Source organism: Nicotiana tomentosiformis, chromosome 10, assembly GCF_000390325.3.
Source record: "Nicotiana tomentosiformis chromosome 10, ASM39032v3, whole genome shotgun sequence".
Classification (NCBI taxonomy): domain Eukaryota; kingdom Viridiplantae; phylum Streptophyta; class Magnoliopsida; order Solanales; family Solanaceae; genus Nicotiana; species Nicotiana tomentosiformis.
Window position 1 is genome coordinate 5084178 of NC_090821.1, and position 19670 is coordinate 5103847.

Genomic DNA, 19670 nt, shown 5'->3' on the forward strand with positions numbered 1-19670 from the left:
AATAGGGGAACTATATTATATTCCGGGCAAAAATTTATGTGCACATGTTGTTTATCTCAAACCAAGCAAATATAAATAAATTTTTACCCCTATTATGCGTTTAGTGAAAGGACCGATCGAGAGACAAAAAATAATCGCTCAAAGGCACTTCATAAAACGGGAAAAAACAATTAAACCTAAAGCTACAATTTAACGGCATGCCTCTACGGTGCTCCCTCAATCTCAATTTATGTGTTATTCTTTCCTTTTTAGTTACCGCAAAAAGAATTATAATTTTCTATATTTAAAATAATTTAACTTTAAGCTTTCAATTTCATATTTAACGAGAATACACAAATATCTATGACTTGTTTCAACCACAAGTTTTAAAAGTTTTGATTTCTTTTTTAAATTCACATAAATTGTGACAGGGGAATAATTTGAATCTTAATAAAGTAGGAGCCCGGTGCACAAAGTATCATGTATTCACATGGGGTCCGAAAAATAATCGTAGCCCAAAGGGCAAAATATATAGACAACCTAACTTGACACAAGCATGTTTTAACAGAACATATAAAAAAAGGTAATTTTTTGTTGTTTTTTTTTTTGCAAAATTGACTCACTTATGAAAAAGAAAAACTAGGATCAAAACGACGTCGTAAGCCCAAGCTTACATGATTTGGGGAAATTCAAAGCAAAGAGAAGAAACGGAGAGCAGGCTGTGAACAGGGGGAGATTTAGGAGAGAGAGAAGCGATGAACGGAGTAGCAGCAGCTTGGTACGTAGCGCGAAGAGCAGCACAGAAGGAGAGAGTTCGGATCCTCTACAGGCATGCTCTCAGAGACACTCTCAATTGGGCCGTTCATCGTCACCTCTTTTATTCTGATGTAATCTCTATCATTGATTCGATCTCCACATTTCTTCATATCATCGCCTTTCTAATTAAGGTGTTAATTTTCTCTGCTTTTTGTTTTAGGCCGATGCGCTCAGGGAGAGGTTCGAGGCCAACAAACACGTGGTTTGACCTCATTCTCCTTCATATTTTTAAAATTTATTTTTCCAGTAAATCGATGTTTTATGATTTTTGACATGTTATACAAACACGTGGTTTGAGCTCATTCTCCTTCATTTTTTTAAATTTATTTTTCCAGTAAATCGATGTTTTATGATTTTTGACATGTTATATTACCATTTATATGGCAAAAGTTGTAATTTTTTTGTTAGAAATAAATTTGTTTAAGCTCATTGTAGGAAGTAAGGTCTATATCTTTAATTTTTTACATATCAAAGAAGAAAGACGGACCCATAGAATTTGGAATGGAGTAAAATGTTTACCTTGAAAAATCATTTTCCGCGTTATTTTTCGGGGTTTGATTGGGTATAAACTATGAAGTAAGTTGACAGTTGATTCTCAGAGTAAGTGCCATTTGATACTCATACAAGGTGAACGGAAAGAGTACGAGGATAGTTATTTGCTTAATTTCTTGAGTATAAAAGATTACAAATATGTCTTAGTGTTGTTTGAAACAAGTGATATGGAGAGTTGGGATATTCTTGAAGGGAAATGTTCTGCGAAAGTTATTTTCTGCTATTGGTGGAAAATATTTTCTGGTAGTAAATCAGTAGAAAATGAGAATATCTTGCTTCTATCAAACACACTTATGTCCTTATTGTCATATAATGTGACCAGTCCATGTGAAAAAATCTTGTCTATCAGCTTGTTAGTTCTCTTTTTACGTGTTTGTGTGCTAAAAATACCGGGTTTTGGTGGTAAGCAACTTGCTTCAGCTCAATGTAGGAATTAAGGCTATAGCTTCTTTTTACTTATTTAAATGGAAAAAATGTATATGTCCTTATTGTTATATGAACTGATTTCTCCATGTGAAGTATGACATAATGAAAAGAAATCAGTCATCTGCTTTAGTTTTACTATTTTCAAATCTTTATTCAGAATGACAAGAGTGGACTGCTCTAGTGGTAAGCACCCTCCACTTCCAACCAAGAGGTTGTGAGTTCGAGTCACCCCAAGAGCATGGTGGAGAGTTCTTGGAGGGAGGGAGCCGAGGGTCTATCGGAAACAGCCTCTCTACCCCAGGGTAGGGGTAAGGTCTGCGTACACACTACCCTCCCCAGACCCCACTAGTGGGATTATACTGGGTTGTTTTTGTTGTTGTTGTTGTTGTATTCAGAAACTTTTATAATGAAAGAAAATGTTGTCCATGACGGAAACAAATGAATCTACTTGCTTGTCTTAATATTAGCTGATTTCATGGTCAAACGGATAAGCAAGAGTGGCATTCATTAGTGCAACTGAAAGACTTTACTATTCTGACGGCACTTGTATCTATAATTTGATATTCTCTTTTTGTTCACTCTGTTGACATCCAGGAAGATGTTGAAACTATTGATAGACTTATAGCTGATGGCGAAGCAAGCTATAATAAGTGGCGGCACCCTGATCCCTACATTGGTAAATTCCTTTGCGAGCTCTTAATTCGTGTCGCAAGTTGGATTTTTTCCCTATGAAGTAAATTCCATAGATATATGGCATCTAAGAGACTGAGAGTATATGGGGAATAAGTTTTCAACTCGAATCATTTCCTTAAGTTTGTGCTTGCATAGGACTGTCCAAATCTGCTTGTTTGCCCTTTTTATGTGACATGCTTCCAACAGTTGGAGGTCGTTGATGTTTGGTTACTGGGAGGATAACTTTTCTAAATTATGAGGAAAAGACTGCAATTTTTTTTATAACCAAGACTATATTTCTGGCAGAAAGTTATATGTTTAGAAGTGGATAGTTTTTAAGATTTCTGCTTATAAGATGCTAACTAATTAGAGGTTTCCTAAATTCTTGTCTTGCTTGCAATGTACTTTTCCTTGATGGACTATCTGATTTTCTTCCTTATTACAATGTTTTATTTGTTAACAGCCGTAAAACTATCTTTACACATTTACTAGTATATCGATACTAAAGGAAGAGAAGCATAAAGTCAGATATTGTTGGGTTAGATTATATTTTAAACCGAAAAAAGTAACTTTAATTTGTTGACGCTCACATGTTCATTTCGATTGTCTTGGACAGAAACTTCTTTGTCTTTTTATCAAGTAAAATTGGACGGAGAAAATCTCTCAGCAACTCTTACTACTATTCTGGACTTTTAACAGTATCTTGTTCTTCTTTGCTTTGATGAGCAGTTCCATGGGCTCCTGGTGGTTCCAAGTTCAACAGAAACCCTGTACCGCCAGAAGGGGTAATCTGTTTAGAAGTTTATTTGCATTGTGCACCCTCTCTCATTTATTAATTAACCGGTTGCTTGAGTTGTTTCCTGCTATCCTCCTTGTAAATTTCTACCAATACCATATTTTTCAACTTCTATTTAGTACTGTGAGCTAGGCGTGTTCGTCGGTCTGTACGGTACGGTATTTAGATATTTCGGTTCGGTATTTTCGTTATTCGGTTTCTTAAAATGCAATACCAATACCCTACCTAATTAAATTCGGTATGGTTCGGTTTTTCTCCTTTCGGTTTCGGTTTATTCGTTTTGGTAATTTCGGTTTATTCGGTTTGAATACTAACTAGTGCATAGAGTTATAGACTGTAATATTCTAAATTAAAGTACTCAAAAGTACAAAAGTAAAAATATTTCTTGACAAAAGTTTTGTCCAAAACTAGCAAATATCAACCCAGAGAGAGAAAAATGTATATAAAAGAATAGATTTGATCATTAGAAATGTCTTGTTACTTGCTTAGAGTTAATTGATGAACTTAGAAAATAAAGGAAAGTAAAATTTTAGATTTTTATATTTATGTTATAATTAATAATATATGTATTGTGTAATATAATATATATTTCGGTATGGTATCGGTATTTCGGTATTTTATTTTAAAATACCAAATACCATACTTAATACCAATATTTTTTAAAACTTAAATCAAATACCATACCGAATATCAAAATATTGAATACCAAATATCAAAATTTTCGGTTTGGTATGGTAATTCGGTATTTACCAAATTATGCACAGCCCTACTGTGAGCTGAATATGGATACCAACAGTACATCAATATCTTTTTAATTTTCTTTCTTGCCATGGTTCGTTTTGAAGTTGAGTAATTGGCTGTTTATTTGCTCATTATGTGTACTGTCTATATTGTAGCTTTACTTTTCTAGGTTCACGCATCAGCAATGCAGTCTGGTGGTGTAAGATTTCAATTTTTTGTTTGTGGGAGTGGGGCATGGTGTTTATGCGGACTTTTAGTTACTAAGTACCTTGGTTGTTATAACTCCGGTAACTTAACCTTTGTCTTTGACACACTTGCATTTTAATGTTGTTATTCTCTGACTGGGTACACCAATGATGACTGTTAATAGAATTCATGGGAAAAAGGAAAAGATTCGATTAAAGAAGATGGCAATGTAGTCAATACATTGCCTTACACTTATAGTTGATCGAGAAAGAGAAATTTTTCATGAATTTAGTTTTTCCATTTCAAGTTTGAGCTTTATATTAATTGGCAAAACTCTATTATGAATGTATTATGAGAATATATCATGTAGAAAATTGATAAGAGTATTCTGCCTTAGTGTTTACTGCATTTCACATCAATTGCAATGATATACTAGTGTTATTTCGTACGGGGCATGACAATTATTTACAAGAAGCACTGGGCTTTTGTTTTGGTACTTCTATGTTGCCTCTTCATGCTTGAGTTGCTACCATATGTTTGTTAATAGACATGTACTAGGTGCCACATCCACTCAATATCTTGTATTGAGTGGATGCTATCACAATGCCCTCGCTTATCGTTTCTCCATATGTCTAATTCATAAGTTCTTGATGCAGATTGAGATAGTGTATGACTATGGCAAGGAAGAGGCTGAATTAGTATGATCCTGTCTCGTGGTTATAAAATAAAGGTAGAATCAAGTCTGTGTATCTTCATATTTGCTGCTCAAATGGTTCTGTACTTTTGTTAGAAATGCAAGTTACTTTACTCGTACTGTCTGATGATGGTTATATCAACAACAACAAACCCAATGTAATCCCACAGGTGGAGTTTGGGGAGGGTAATGTGTAGCAGACCTTACCCCCTCCCTACCTTGTGAAAGTAGAGGCTCAGATGATGGTTATATCACTCATTATAAATTGTCAACAGTGTAATGGAAATATAATCATTCTTTATCATTCTAGTTATTAGAATGTATACTTAGTTGCTTACCAATTCTCCCTTTTGATTTTACATGTTATATTTTTGGGTGCAGCAAATTCAGAAGTTGCAGGCATGTGAGAACATTCAAATCATGTCTCTTTCTTTTCCGAGTGATACCATCTGCTTCACAGACTTCTCAATGCGAAGTTGGTATGATTTTTAGTTTTATGTTTCGAAATGTGAATTGGCACCATACTATGGTTACCTTAATTTTCCTGTTTAGTAATTGTCAGCTGCAAACAGCAAAATTTCAAAAATAAACGTCAAAACATGGAGATCAAGTCAAACTCAGTGAAGTGCGAGGATTATGTGGCTTTTCACTTTCTCATATTTTGATTATCATTGGTACACTTCTGTCGTTGGTTTAGACAAATTTTCAATTAAAATTTGATGTTTGTCTTGTATGTATAGGATTGATGACGGCGACAAACATGGAACCATACTCAAACCAAGATTAAATTGATACAACTTCTAGCCTGTTTGGCCAAGCTTTTTTCTTGGCCAAAAGTGTTTTTTTGTCAAAAATACTTTTTTTCAAAGTTAATTGTTTGACCAAGCTTTTTGAAGCAAAACACTAATTCTCCCCGGAAGCATTTATTTGAAAAACACTTTTCAGAAAAAATATACTTCGACAATACTTTTTAAAAGTTTGGCCAAACACTAATTGTTATTCAAAGTGCTTTTTAAATTGATTATTTAAACACAAATTTCGTTTTACACAAACACGTCTCAAATCTATGTTTCATTTATTATTACAAAAAACTTTTCATAATAAAGATAATAGATTAAAGTACATGATAGGACAATAATTAGTGGTGGCAAAATGGATAAAACAAATAGTTATGCATCTATATAATTCATTAAAAAATAAATTGGATAATGAATTTTTAAGAATTGATCAAATATGGATAAGATCTATATTATCCACTTTAAAAAATGGATAACTTTTACATTTGCAAAGACCAAATTGGGGGTTCCTTAATTTTAACTTTTACATTTGAAAAGACCAAATAGAGGATTCCTCAAATTTGGGAGACTGAAATTTCTCTTAAAAGTGATCATATTTAAAAAATCATGAATAATATGAACATTCATATTATCTGTTGTCGACTAACATATTTTTTATCTGTATTAAATATAGAAAAAATCCGACCTGCCCGTTTGCCGCCAAATAATAAGAGGGGGCACTATTTCTTGGAGAGGAGGTTGGGTAGGAGGGAGACAGAAAGAAGAACTGAAAGGAAGTCTCCTAATAATTGAGAGATTTGGTCAACATTTTTGAAACTAGGAATACGGGCGAATTGTCAAAATCAATCAACTTGCTATAACATGACCCAAAAGCATAATCAACGTTTATTTCATCAAACAATCAGTCAAATACATAACTCAATTCTTCTCCAAATTGTCTTCTTAATATTCTCCCTACCTAAAACCACCTACTCTTATCCACCTCCTCTATCTAAAATTCGTCTTTTCCGTGGGAATCATTGGTCGGTTTGTTGATAAAATAGTTGAGTTGAAATCGATTAAAAATAATCTTGAAAAAACCCTTGCTTTTATGAAGAAATATAGAGAGAAAATACCTTGAACCAAATGTAGGTCGTATATTCAACCAATTGAAAAAGAAAAGAAAAAAAGCTACTATTCCCTACTCTACACCAACTTGTCATTTTCATTTTGAAAATTATTACTACCTCTATCTCAAAAAAATTGACACTATTTTCTTATTAGTCCATTTCAAAAAGATTGACATCTTTCAATATTTCCTTAATAAAAAGTATTTATAGTCATACATGATACAAGTGATATGTCAAGTTTCAGACCACAAATTTTAAAAGTTTTACAGCCACACAAATGCTATGGCTTAGGAAAAATGACATTATATAGCCGCTCTCAAAATAATATCATATTTTTGTATATATACACATTATGTATGTTATAAACAAAAATTATATTATATACACTTTTTCGGCTACCGAATGTAAATAGTTTTTGGCGCGAGTTAAAAGTAATAATACCCCTATGACTTATTTAAGATCACATATTTTAAAAGTCTTTTTTTTTTTATTAAAGTTTGTGCAGATAACTTTTTTTAAAACGGAGGGAGTACATATTTACTTCTTGACAATTGGGTCTCTTCAGTATCCATGAGTTGCCAAATACCGTGTTTCAACAAGTTCTAGATTAGATAGAATCAGAACACAACCTTTTCACTTGCATAAGCATAGCAAATCGAATAGAAAGTTTATCTTGGACTTTTGTGCCAGTTGTTTCTTGTTTTGGCTTCTCTCTTCCAACTAGAAGACAAAATAAAATATTCCACAAAAACTAAAAACTTCTCAACATTCACCTTATTTAGCATTATATTATCAAGTTGTGAGACCCCAAGTTGCAATAACTCAACATGAGCAACTGCCCTTTAGCCCGGAAGGGTCGGCTGAATCGGTTAGATGAGTGGTTTTTCACATGGGAAATTTGGGATCGATTTTCCTCATCAGCAACCTTCTCAGTCAGAGCTCGTCGTACCGAGCTGTTAATTTCCTGTGTAATTTGCAAGCTATTGCACAGTGAATATGTTATCCAATGTGCACCCGAAGAACAGCGACCGCGGGTTTGATCGAAAAATTTCCAAAAAAACTGCCCTTTAGCTACTTGAAAAGCAAACTTCCTAATCATACCACCACCAGCACCTTCTCATCTGTAATTCCTTGTATTTTGGATCTGACCTATTTAGTCCTTTCCTCAAAAGAGCTGGCATTCCCACCAGCCAAATCCATCTTAAAGAATGGCATTTTTATGCACAATCACACATTTAAATTGCAACAATCTCCAGCTGCCACATATTCTCAACAATATTTGATTTAAGAAAAGGTGATGACAAGAACCACAACCTTATATGGAATCTTATCTTATACTCTCTACACACGTATACATACAACAACAATAACAACAAGAAACCCAGTTAAATCTCACATGTGAGATCTAGGTGTGTATATACCTTACTCTTACCTAGTATAAGAAAATAAAAAGAAAATTATTTATTAAACAGTTTGATACATAAAGGAACAATGGGCGAAAATCTCACCCACTGCCAAACTAAAAAGGCCCATAAATCTAGAGGCCGACTTATATGGTAAAGTTCGACAAAATTTATATATATATATATACAAAGTAGATTTTGGTAGAATGAAAAAGTACACGTATAACATTTAAATCCTAGGTTCGCCCATGTATAAATCTTGTCCAGAAGATCTTTAGGATTCGATGACATGATAACTCTAAATCATTTTATTGATTTGTGGACAAACAAGAAAAAGGTAAAAAGAAAGAAGAAAGGCCAAGTACAATGGGGCAGTTAGTTGGATGTATTCGTTTTGGAAAAGACTTCCCTTTAGTTGGAGGTATTTGTTTAAGAAACCATCACAATATGAAAAGATTTTCCTTCCCTTTTTTCTCTACCTGCTCTTTCTCAAAGGTCTCTAATATTTTTAATGGAATCTTTTATCGAAATATTGCATAAAAATACAAATTTGTTATTGTATCGTGTTTCATACAAGACAATAAAATAAACTTTGTTCAAGATTGGACAGATCAACACCACACAGCTTGTTAATCTTCCTTTTTCCCTACCACATGGTTTTCTTTTATTTTAATCACACAATTTTTCAAATTTACTAATCTACTAAGTGGAAAAATATTTTATCATGCAAAATTCAAAAGGAAATGGTTCAACGTCTTTTATATTTTATTTTCAGATCCCTTACCTATAAAAATAAAAATTAACAACAACAATAATAAATCAAATATAATTGTATAAGTGTGATCTGAGAAAGATAATAAATACACAGTCTTATTTTAAATTGTGTACGCATAATAATTATTTTTGATAGATTCTCGACAGTAAACAAACATACAAAATCACAACAATATAGCAGAGAAGTAATGCAATAATGAAAAAGTGGGGGAGACGGAGACCATAACAACACCAAAATTGACGTACAAAATTAAAAATTAAAATAATTTTCTGACAATCTCACTACGCCCACATGATTATTATTGCAAAGCAGCCCCACACAAACATATGCTTTTTTGAATACCAACAGTGTTCACTGAACTATGATGAGATTCCAAGAAGATTCTGTAATGCTAACAGCCAAGTACTTCTAATCAATTGAACCCCACCACCCTAAAGAACCCTCCTCCCCACATTTAAAGTTTAGACCACAATCCTAGGTCCCAAAACGCTTTTTCGCATATTTTGGGTACACCATTCAACATTATCATAAACGAATTTAGCCCATAAAAGGCCCCACCGCCGCAAATTGCCATCAAACCATATTACGGGTAGTTCTTACAAAGGATCTAAACTAATACCGTATATAATACTTGAATTGTCGATATAGATACTGTATAATTAGTTCTTATTCTTTAGAGACTACAAGTATAATAAGAACATTCGTCGATAAAAAGATCACTCTTAGAGTCTCGTGGCTATTGAGAATTGTATGGGTAAAAATCCGCCCTAAAATATTTAGGGTAATGCATTATTAGGGAGATAATCAGTCGGGGTCGGGATAGCGAGGTTCGTGGTAAAGAAGGCAGTGATGGCCGAGGTTGAGCATCGTTAACAGGACAACATCGATTAGTTTTCGAAATTGGATATTAAAGAGAATATGCACTTGTACTATTAGGGTTTACTAGGGATATGCGTCAAATATATAAGGGAAAAAGAAAAGGAATAGGGGTATGTAATATTCATTTGATAAGAATACTTTTCAGATGAAGATTCTCTCTTTCGGGTAAAAATACAAAGATTACATTTTTATCAAGATTCTTGCTCATATTATTCCACACCTTTCCACCGGATCCGAGGATTGATTAAGTAAATCTTAGATCTATCTGTCATTCATCATTGTCGGAGAAATATTCGTCCAATCCATCCATTATTGGGTGAATCATTCCTCATATTTACTTAAATATAATTTATTATTATTTATTGCTAGTTACATCTCCATTATTACTCACACTTTAAGAATATTTTGTATTTATTGTTATCAACCATTTATGGGATCTACCCCCATATCCCACACGTTTTTAAGATTGGCATCTAGAGTTATTATGTTTAACTAGATTTAACCCATTATTACATAAATATAATAGTTTAGCCGAAAGTTACACTTTTTGGGCAAACAATTTGGCGCCGTCTGTGGGGATCTTCTAGTTAAGTCTTTTAGTTTCTTCTAGATCTACAATCGACACTAGTCACTAACGTAAAAAAAAAAAAAAAAACCAAAACGAGAACCTTTTTCTCTCTGCATACATAGATCTAATATGGCAGGTATTAGAGAAGAAAGAATGAGAATAATGAGTGACCTCCCAACCAACCTCATGAACATCATCCATGAAAGCTCTAAAGCAATGGACGAGGACCCGACGCCCAATGCCTCTCCTAGGCGAGGTGGATCACCTCCTCCCCACTGCAACATCACAATATCTCTTTGTAAGGCAGCCTCCACATCCATGGTAGATAAGGCACCACCAGCAGTAAAGAAGCTTCTTGAGGCCTGGCTAACTGATACATTGACCACCATCCTCCATAAGCCCGTTCGGGATGCAGCCGCAGAAAATGCGAGAACTTGCGTTATGCCACCAGTGGACGAGCAACATGATCAACCCTCTCCTCCTCCCACGACGACAGGTATTACTCACAATGTTGTTAATAATGCAGGTGACGACGCTCTCACGGCCATTCTGAAAAGGATGGAGGAAATGGAAAACGAAAACAAGGTACTTCGGGACCAAATGAGAGACCCCGAAGAAAGGGTCGATAAAATATCGGGCGCCCTTAAGCTATTGCCGAAGGGAGATGCCAGTCGGTTCGTCGAGCAGCCGTACAGTGATAGTGCTTCCCCACATGCCATACCAAAGACCTTTAAGATGCTGTCATATCTGAAAATATACGGTGGCACAACCGACCCCGAAGATCATGTGACCCACTACGTTACCGCCGTGAAAGGCAATGACCTCGCCAAGGAACAAGTATCCTTCATTCTGCTAAAGAAATTCGGCGAAACCCACACGGGAGGCACATTAGCCTGGTATTCGCAACTGCCTACACGTTTCATCGAAACCTTTGAGGAAATGACCGATAAGTTCGTAACGGCCCATGCCGGGGCCAAGAAGGCCGAGGCTAGAGTAAACGACATCTTTGCTATTAAACATTCTCCAGGAGAGGGGCAGAGGGATTTTCTCGCCCGTTTTAACCGAGTAAGGATGACCTTGCCACATGTATCGGAAGGAATGGCGGTAGCAGCTTTTTAAAACGGGTTGAGCAGAAATGGTTCAAGGGCGACAAAAAAATTATTAAGTTGACTTATGAAGTATCCCCCAACTACTTGGGACGAGATACATAACACTTATTGCGCTGAAGTTCGAGCAGATGAAGACGACCTCAATGGGCCGACCCATCGACAGACCTTGGTGCAAGCAGAATCCAAAAAAGATAGAAGAAATGATATCAGAAGAGATCCCGCGGCCACACGACCAAATCGAGAACGACATCTCCCATATGTTAGAACCACCGCAGTGTCATCATCCCGCCATAAAGAAGGCCCACCCCGATCAAGAATAGGGACTCATCAGAATGAGAGAGGTATGCCCCCTTTACTATCCGCTTATAATTTTTACGTGTCACCTACAGAGATAGTCTATGCCTTGGAGAAGTTCGGACCAAAGGTGAAGTGGCCACAAAAGAAGAGGTCATACCCGAATACTAGAAAATCAAATGCCCTCTGCGAGTTCCATCAAGAGCGAGGACACAAAATCGAAGATTACATCGCCCTAAGACAGGAGGTCGTAAACATGCTGCGAGAGGGACACCTCAAAGAATTGCTGAACGATCGGGGAAGGACCAACTTTGCGAGGGGACGTGAACAATATCAAGGGCCGCCGAAACTGCCCTCGCCATCCCGCACCATCTACATGATGATTGGTAGCGGGGACGACTTTTCCATCAACAGTGTGAAGTTCACCACAACCCACAAGTTCAAACGGTCGATCACCCACGAACGGTATGATGAACTCGAAGAAACTATCATCTTCGATAAATCAGATACCAGCAGTTTGGCTTCCCTCACTATGATCGATAACTCGAGGACAAGATAGTGCCACGCTGCATCACACTAACCGGCTTTAACAATGCAGTTGAGTGAACATCCGATGAGATCACACTCCTCATCCTAGCGGGTGGCGTCACTCTAGAGACTACTTTCCACATCTTGGACCAGGACACATCATACAATGCCATAATAGGGCGACCATGGATACACACCATGAGAACTATCCCCTTCAGCTTGTACCAAATCATCATATTCCCAAACCCAAGGGGAATATTTAATATACGAGGAGAGAAACGCACATCCCAGAAATGCTCTCGCATTGCCCTAGACTGTACGGCCACCCAACAAACAAAGGATAAAGAAAAATAGGCAGAGCAATCAACAGGGTCGAGGTCGGAATGCGATAACAGTGAAGACGTCATCAGAGACCCCGATATGGTCGAGGCCGCAGGATCGACCATAGAGGACCTCGACCCCGTTCAATTAGACAGCAACGACCACAACAAGAAAGCTTACATAGGCTACAAACTTTAGGAACCAGGTAAGTTTCGCGAATTTTTAACTGCTAACACAGACTTGTTTTCTTTTAGCCATGCAGATATGCCAGGTTTCCCAAAGGAGATCGCCACACACAAATTGAACATCGATCCACTCTACCCCGTGGTAAGGCAGGTGTTGATACCTCATTTTTCTCTCATATTTTCTAAAAATGCATATATACTTTCAACATGGCATATTTGCATCATCATTTAGTTGACAAACCTATACAAGTATTTTCTATAATTTTTCATAATTTTTAGAGCTGTTAAATTGATTATTTGAATAATTATTAATTACTCCTTCAAAGTATTTGATGATGACTTAACTACTTAAAGTTACTATTTTCGCAATTTTGCAGTAATAACCTATATTTGTATATAAATGCTCTTTATTTATATTACTTGTGTCAAAAAAGTATTTTATATTTTTATAATACAAAGTTATTATTGTTAAGCACTTCAGTGTATAAATAATAATTTTACTTATTTGTCAAGCATTTTTATAAAGTATTTTCGTGTATTTAAATAATAGCCTAGCTTTAAACTAATTTTCTGAACCAAATTGGCCCAATATCTTTAGCCCAACCCTTGGCCCAAGACCAAACGACCCCTTAGTTATAACCCGGTCGGGACCCAGTCCGCAACCTGCCCGCTTCTCCTCTAATCCTGGCCGTTGATCTCAAATGATCAACGGCCACTAGCCATTCCCCCGTTTTAATTAACTACCCATCACCCAAACCCTAACCCCATTTCCTAAACCCGTCGCCCCTAAACTCTCTCATCTCTCTTCTTCTCTGATTAAACCCTAGCCGTCATAACCCTTAATGCTCTTCAATTCCGACTCAAACATGGAATCAATCCATGATCTACTTACCTATTTTGTGATACTCTATAATTATACGCATGTTTACGGTGTTACTTAGTTCTTGCCCGGTGTTTCTTAGTTCTTGCCCTTTTTTTGCAAGAACTACTTCTCAAGAACGGACCGATTTACTTTGATTCTGTAAGGATCTGGATGATTTTTCGTCTATATGCATGTTATATTGAACGATTCTTGCATTATTGGTTCGATTCAAGTCGTCAGTCCCAACTAGGGTTTGAGACTTTTCTTTTTTTTTTTCTTTACTGATTTTTCGATTGATTGATACTTTTCCTTTTCCGTGTTTGACTATTCTTTTCCTATTTTCTACTTTATTTTTCCCTAAATCTGACTCTAAATGATTTTTGGTATGATATTTTTCTTATTCTCTGTTTAATCTTTTGTATTTCTTTATTTTTAGTATTATTTGCGTGATAGTTGTTATTCCCGGTTGATTTACTAAACCCCTCTGTTCATGCCCTAAAAATAACTGATTCTAATTAACTATAGTATATCTTTCCTTATTTGCATTTGAATAATTTATTTTCCATGTTTACTTGGTTGATTTTTACACTATATAAACCCCTCCCCTAAAACCCCTTGAGGAGACCGGGGAATCTCCTAATCACTGCTATTATTCTCATTATTCTCCTCCTTTCAGTTACTCATTCACTCTGTTACACTTGAATATTCTGTGAAATTCTGGGCCGGCTGAAAGCCAAGACTATTAAACGACCTCCTTCGGTGCAAGCACTGCTCGGAGCCCTTCTCGAGGCTCTTGTGAACTCTGAAGCGTCGGAGCTGTTCGTATAATATTTTCTACTGGTTAGTGCTTTAACCCCTGCAATGTTAATTTTCTTTCTTTCCTTTTGCATACTTATATGTGTTCGAATTATATGAGTATGATTTATTTTGTGAATCCCTGATAGAGCACTATTATGATAATGCTCGATACTCTTTTGTCATCCTATGATCGTTGAATGCATGAGATAGTTTACTGCTTTGTCCTTAGTTCATGTTAGGCTGGTCTGCACTTCTATGTTGGTTTTTTGTTTTCTTCTGGAATCAGTCCTGTACCTCTAGCATCTGTATATGTTTTTGTTTTAAGATTCAATGCGTGCCTATTTTGATCTAAATCTGAGTGTTGCGACTATATGTTGTTAGTTATAGAGTTTCTTCATACCTTGCTTTAGATACTACTACAACTCTATGGAAATCTCCCTCTATGAATCACTTAGTGCTGAGTTTTGTGTCTGATTGACTGTTCTTTGTGTACTAGCCACAACTATATAGAACACTGCTTTAAGGTCCACTCTAAACATGTTTTCCTTAGCATCACTTAGTATGTTAAGATAAACATTCATTTCTGCCTCAACTATGATCTTGCTCCCATACTAATATGTTTTTCCAGTCTGTTTTTAATGTCTTGCCTCTTCAGTGTTTATCACAATGTCTAAATATTGATAAGTATGACCCTAAGATGCATGCTTAGCTTGATCCAAACTTCTTAGGTCTCAATTGGTTTAATGTCATGAATGATAATCTATGTATATCTTGCAAACTTGTTGCTTCCCCAATTTCTTTCAATATGAGACTATGTGGTGCTTTGCTGTCTTGCTGAACCTGCTGGCCTGCGAGATTAGTTGCTCTATATGCTTAACTTGGTGTAGTACTTAATTTTTGTCCCTCTATCACTATCCACTCTCCTTATTTACCACTCATGCTATTCTGAATTCTCATTCTTAGCCGGCTGAAAGTCAAGGCTATCTAGGTTCTGTTGTCGACCTCCCTAGTGTGAGCACTGTTCGGGGTCCAATTGAGACTCTTGTGATCTCTGACACACTAGGGCTTGGTCCTTAGTCACTCCCTCAACCTCCAAAATTGTTGCTACTATTCTATTTCCCCCTGTCATGTACTGTGTGTCTGAATTTGGTTATTTCAAGTGGTGCAACACTTGGTGTTGTGGTTAAGTAAATTGGTTTGGATCCTTCTATGGACCCTTGAGTCATGTATTGAAACCGACTCTCTGTTGAAGGCCTGGGTATGCTGTAGGAGATGTTGAAGGCCCAGGCAATGCTGGGTTTTTATTGAAGCCTACCGTGGGCCTGTTCACTGTTATGTGACATTGCTATTTTACACACTATTGGGCCTATAATAATCTTTGTACAAACAATTAGGGTTGATAGTAAAAGGGAATGAGGTAGATTTAATATTCATATGTGATGGGTAGATAACATGCCTATAGGACTTAATGATGTGTTTGCTATATGTGTCGTTCACTCTCTATGTACACTATTAGAAATCATGCCATTAGGAAAATCACACACTCACACAACTTGTATGCTATCAAAGCATAAGTGCTTTATTTATTGCATATCTACTGCTATGTGTCGCTAGACAGCATACCTATAGGAAATAAATGCCAATAAATGTCCTTTAATTTGCATAACTGCACCATGTTCATTAGATATCATGCCTATAGGATTTTAATTATTTAATTCGGTATTGAAACTAGAAAACATGCCTATAGGAGCTAAATATAAAAAATCGGTTCCAATCGCCAATCTTTAGAAATCCTGCCTATAGGGTATTACTACTCGATCTAAAGTGTTGATACTGGACTCTTCAAACGTTGTTTACTGCTTAGCCATGCCACTATTAGAAAGCATGAGCAAATTCTGAGCATTTCCAATAATTTTTACTGTCCCTTACTGTATAAAACACTTAGAGATCATGCTATAGGTTTTATTAACTTACAATCTGCAATCTCAATAAATAACTTAGCAGTATCAGATACTCTCAAACTGGTAATTTAGAAATCATGGGTCTAAAGTGGTGCCCTGCATCTGAGATTGTTTGCACATTTGGATCAGATCGTATAGAAACCATGTCTATAGAGCTTAATGACTTCAATCTTCCTAAATTCTGAAACTATCTAGTGCCTAACGTAAAAATCTGTTTGCGTGCATTTGCTGTCTAACTGCGGAGGCTAACTTGAGCCTTTTAACTGTCCTTAAGTGCAGTCTTATTTGTTTTGAATTGTCGCCTAGTTTTAATATTTTTGAGCATCCTAAGTCAAGTCTAGAACCACCCAAAAATAGAGGTTCAAATGCCTCCTGGACCATAGGCATGGGACGGGTAGCGCACGCATAAGGCACGATTTAGAATCAACTAGTGCACTTTAGGTAATAACTTAAATATAGTAATCGGGTAGCAGGAGATGATATTCTGTGCCCGCGGAATAATACGAGTAACACCCCATCTTGAGGGAGTTACGAAGTATTATTTATGTTGCATGGGGTGATCCTTTAGGCTAAAAAACTTAGGATCCCCCATCTTATTCCCTTTTTATATTTGAATCAAGTGTTTATATTTCCTCAAAGCCTTTTAATAATAAAATTTCTCAAACTTCTTGCTTTCTCTGTCTTTATCCGACTAATTTATATAATTCAAGTTCAGCTGGGACCCACAGTTGTGGACCTCGAAGAGTGCCTAACACCTTCTCTTCAAAGTAATTTTGAGCCCTTACCCGATCTCTGGTGATGCAAACTAGTCAAACCTGAGTTATATGCGAATAGGTGCCCTAACGCACCTTAAACCGTTAGGTGGCGAGTCTTCTCTTTTAATGCCTCCTTTAAAAGAGTTGTCACATGTCGAAACCTGATGAAGGTGTTGAACGAAGCCTATGTACCCAACAACATCACCAGTGGAGAGATGGCCAACATGGGAGGGCAAGTGTTGGAAATTCACAAGACCACTTTTCATGAGAACGAGCTGCCACCAGAAGGATTAAGTCACAACAGGGCACTGCATATCACAGTGCAGTTTGAAGACAAGTTCATTGCCAGAGTCCTGATAGATGGGGGTTCGAGTCTCAACATTTGTCCACTAACTACTTTGAAAAGATTGAGTAAAGGTCTGCACGAGATACGAGCAGGAAGTTTGAATGTGAAAGCATTTGATGGGTCTCAAAGGGCCACAATTGGGGAGACCAACCTCAGCCTATAGATGGGCCCAACCTGGTTTGATGTTGAGTTTCAAGTGTTGGACATATCTGCTACATATAACCTATTGTTGGGACGACCTTAGATACACGCCGCTGGAGCCGTAGCTTCTACTCTACATTAGGTCGTGAAGTTTGAGTGGAACCATCAGGAAGTGATAATCCATGGGTACGGGAGTAATCCCATTTACACCAATCAAACTGTTCCGGTCATTGAGAATAGCAGGAAGTTGGGGGGAGAAACATACCATCGTATCGAGCGCGTCAACCCAATTTAAGAAGACAAATGGTGGAGCAGTAAGATAGAAGGCATATTGGCATAGACAAGGTATGAACCTGGCAAAGGTCTCGGTAAGAATCTCCAGGGGATCACCAAACCGATACAGCTAAAACGTCACGGCACAACTTTTGGGCTTGGGTATGAATACACCTGGTACGAGTATCAGAATTGGTCGCCACCATGGCGTGGTCCTTATTACCCTCTAGAGCAACCAATACCACATTTGAGCCAGTCATTTCATCAAGCTGACATGATGTGGGAGTCCGAAGAAGATGAAGTTCTAGCTGGTATAAGGAATCTGTTTCTGGATGATGAAGACATGGATTGTTGTGCGATAGTTGAGGAGGAGGAGGAGGATGAAGCCTCATTATTCAGACCATGGAGAAGGGAGCTATTCTCAAGAACTGGAGTGCTGCACCATCAAGGGCCCGTCGAGTTCCTGGGTAGCTTGGCAATTAGCATCATTTATTTTAAAAGCAATTTTATGAGCATTTAAGACATTTTCAGTATTTTGTTATAAGCATGTTTTGTTTGAAATAATTGCTCGGGTCATCGAGCCGTACTTGTTTGACATTTTCAATATTTATCTAATGCATTGTTATTTTTAGTATTTATTATTATTCTTTACGTTTTTCTCTACAGCATTATTATTACCTATCCCGATGAACTTACGACTGTGACATGTAATGAGACAACGCAACATAAGGATAATGATTCAGAGGATCTGGAAGAGGATATAGTACCCGAGGAAATTGTCAGAGAAGTGGAAAACTTTGAAAACAAGCCTAAGTCCAATTTGGATGAGACTGAAACAGTTAATTTGGGAGACTCCGAAACAACCAAGGAAACACGTGTAAGCATTCACCTATCTCCATCAGAGAAGGCATAGTATGTCTGGTTCTTGAAGGAGTATGAGGATATCTTTGCATGGTCCTATGATGATACGACCGTTTTGAGCACGTCCATAGTGGCTCATAAACTACCTACCAACCCTATGTGTTCGCCTGTAAAGCAGAGGCTCAGAAAATTCAAGCCAGATATGAGTCTGAAAATAAAGGAGGAAGTCACCAAGCAGATCAATGCCAAGGTTCTCAGAGTGGTTGAATATCCGACCTAGTTGGCTAACATTGTGCCTGTTCCAAAGAAAGATGGGAAGGTCATAGTGTGTGTCGACTATCGGGACTTAAACAGAGCAAGTCCCAAAAATGATTTCTCGTTGCCCAATATACACATACTGATCGATAACTGTGCCTAGCATGAACTCCAATCCTTTGTAGATTGCTTCGCGGGATATCATCAGATCTGGATGGAAGAAGAGGATGCCGAAAAGACAGCCTTTATTACACCATGGGGGGTATATTGCTACAAAATGATGTCATTTGGCCTAAAGAATGCTGGAGCCACTTATATGAGGGCCATGACAACCATTTTTCACGACATGATACACAAGGAGATAGAGGTGTACGTGGATGACGTCATCATCAAATCCAAAAGAAGCACAGATCATATAGCATATTTGAGGAAATTCTTTGATCAACTTCGAAGGTACAACCTGAAACTGAACCTCGTAAAGTGTGCCTTCGAGGTCCCTGCTGGAAAGCTGCTAGGGTTCATCGTCAGCCGTCAAGGAATTGAGCTAGACCCATTAAAGGTCAAGGCTATCCAAGATTTGCCACCTCC

General features: G+C 37.0%; 1 protein-coding gene across 2 annotated transcripts; it reads left to right on the forward strand.

Moving 5' to 3' along the window:
• Positions 1-651: 651 nt before the first annotated feature.
• LOC104089018 (NADH dehydrogenase [ubiquinone] 1 beta subcomplex subunit 9-like) lies at positions 652-5716 on the forward strand. Of its 2 annotated transcripts, XR_684677.4 has the most exons (7): positions 658-866; positions 956-997; positions 2368-2449; positions 3175-3230; positions 4825-4898; positions 5244-5341; positions 5603-5716. XR_684677.4 is itself a non-coding variant. In XM_009593827.4 (6 exons), the coding sequence occupies exons 1-5, from the start codon at positions 735-737 to the stop codon at positions 4870-4872; spliced, it is 360 nt and encodes a 119-aa protein (XP_009592122.1). In that variant the 5' UTR covers positions 652-734; the 3' UTR covers positions 4873-4898; positions 5244-5595. The 2 variants fall into 2 exon arrangements, 1 of the variants encoding a protein (XP_009592122.1); XM_009593827.4 differs by lacking the exon at positions 5603-5716 and having other exon boundaries at positions 652-866; positions 5244-5595.
• Positions 5717-19670: the final 13954 nt, after the last annotated feature.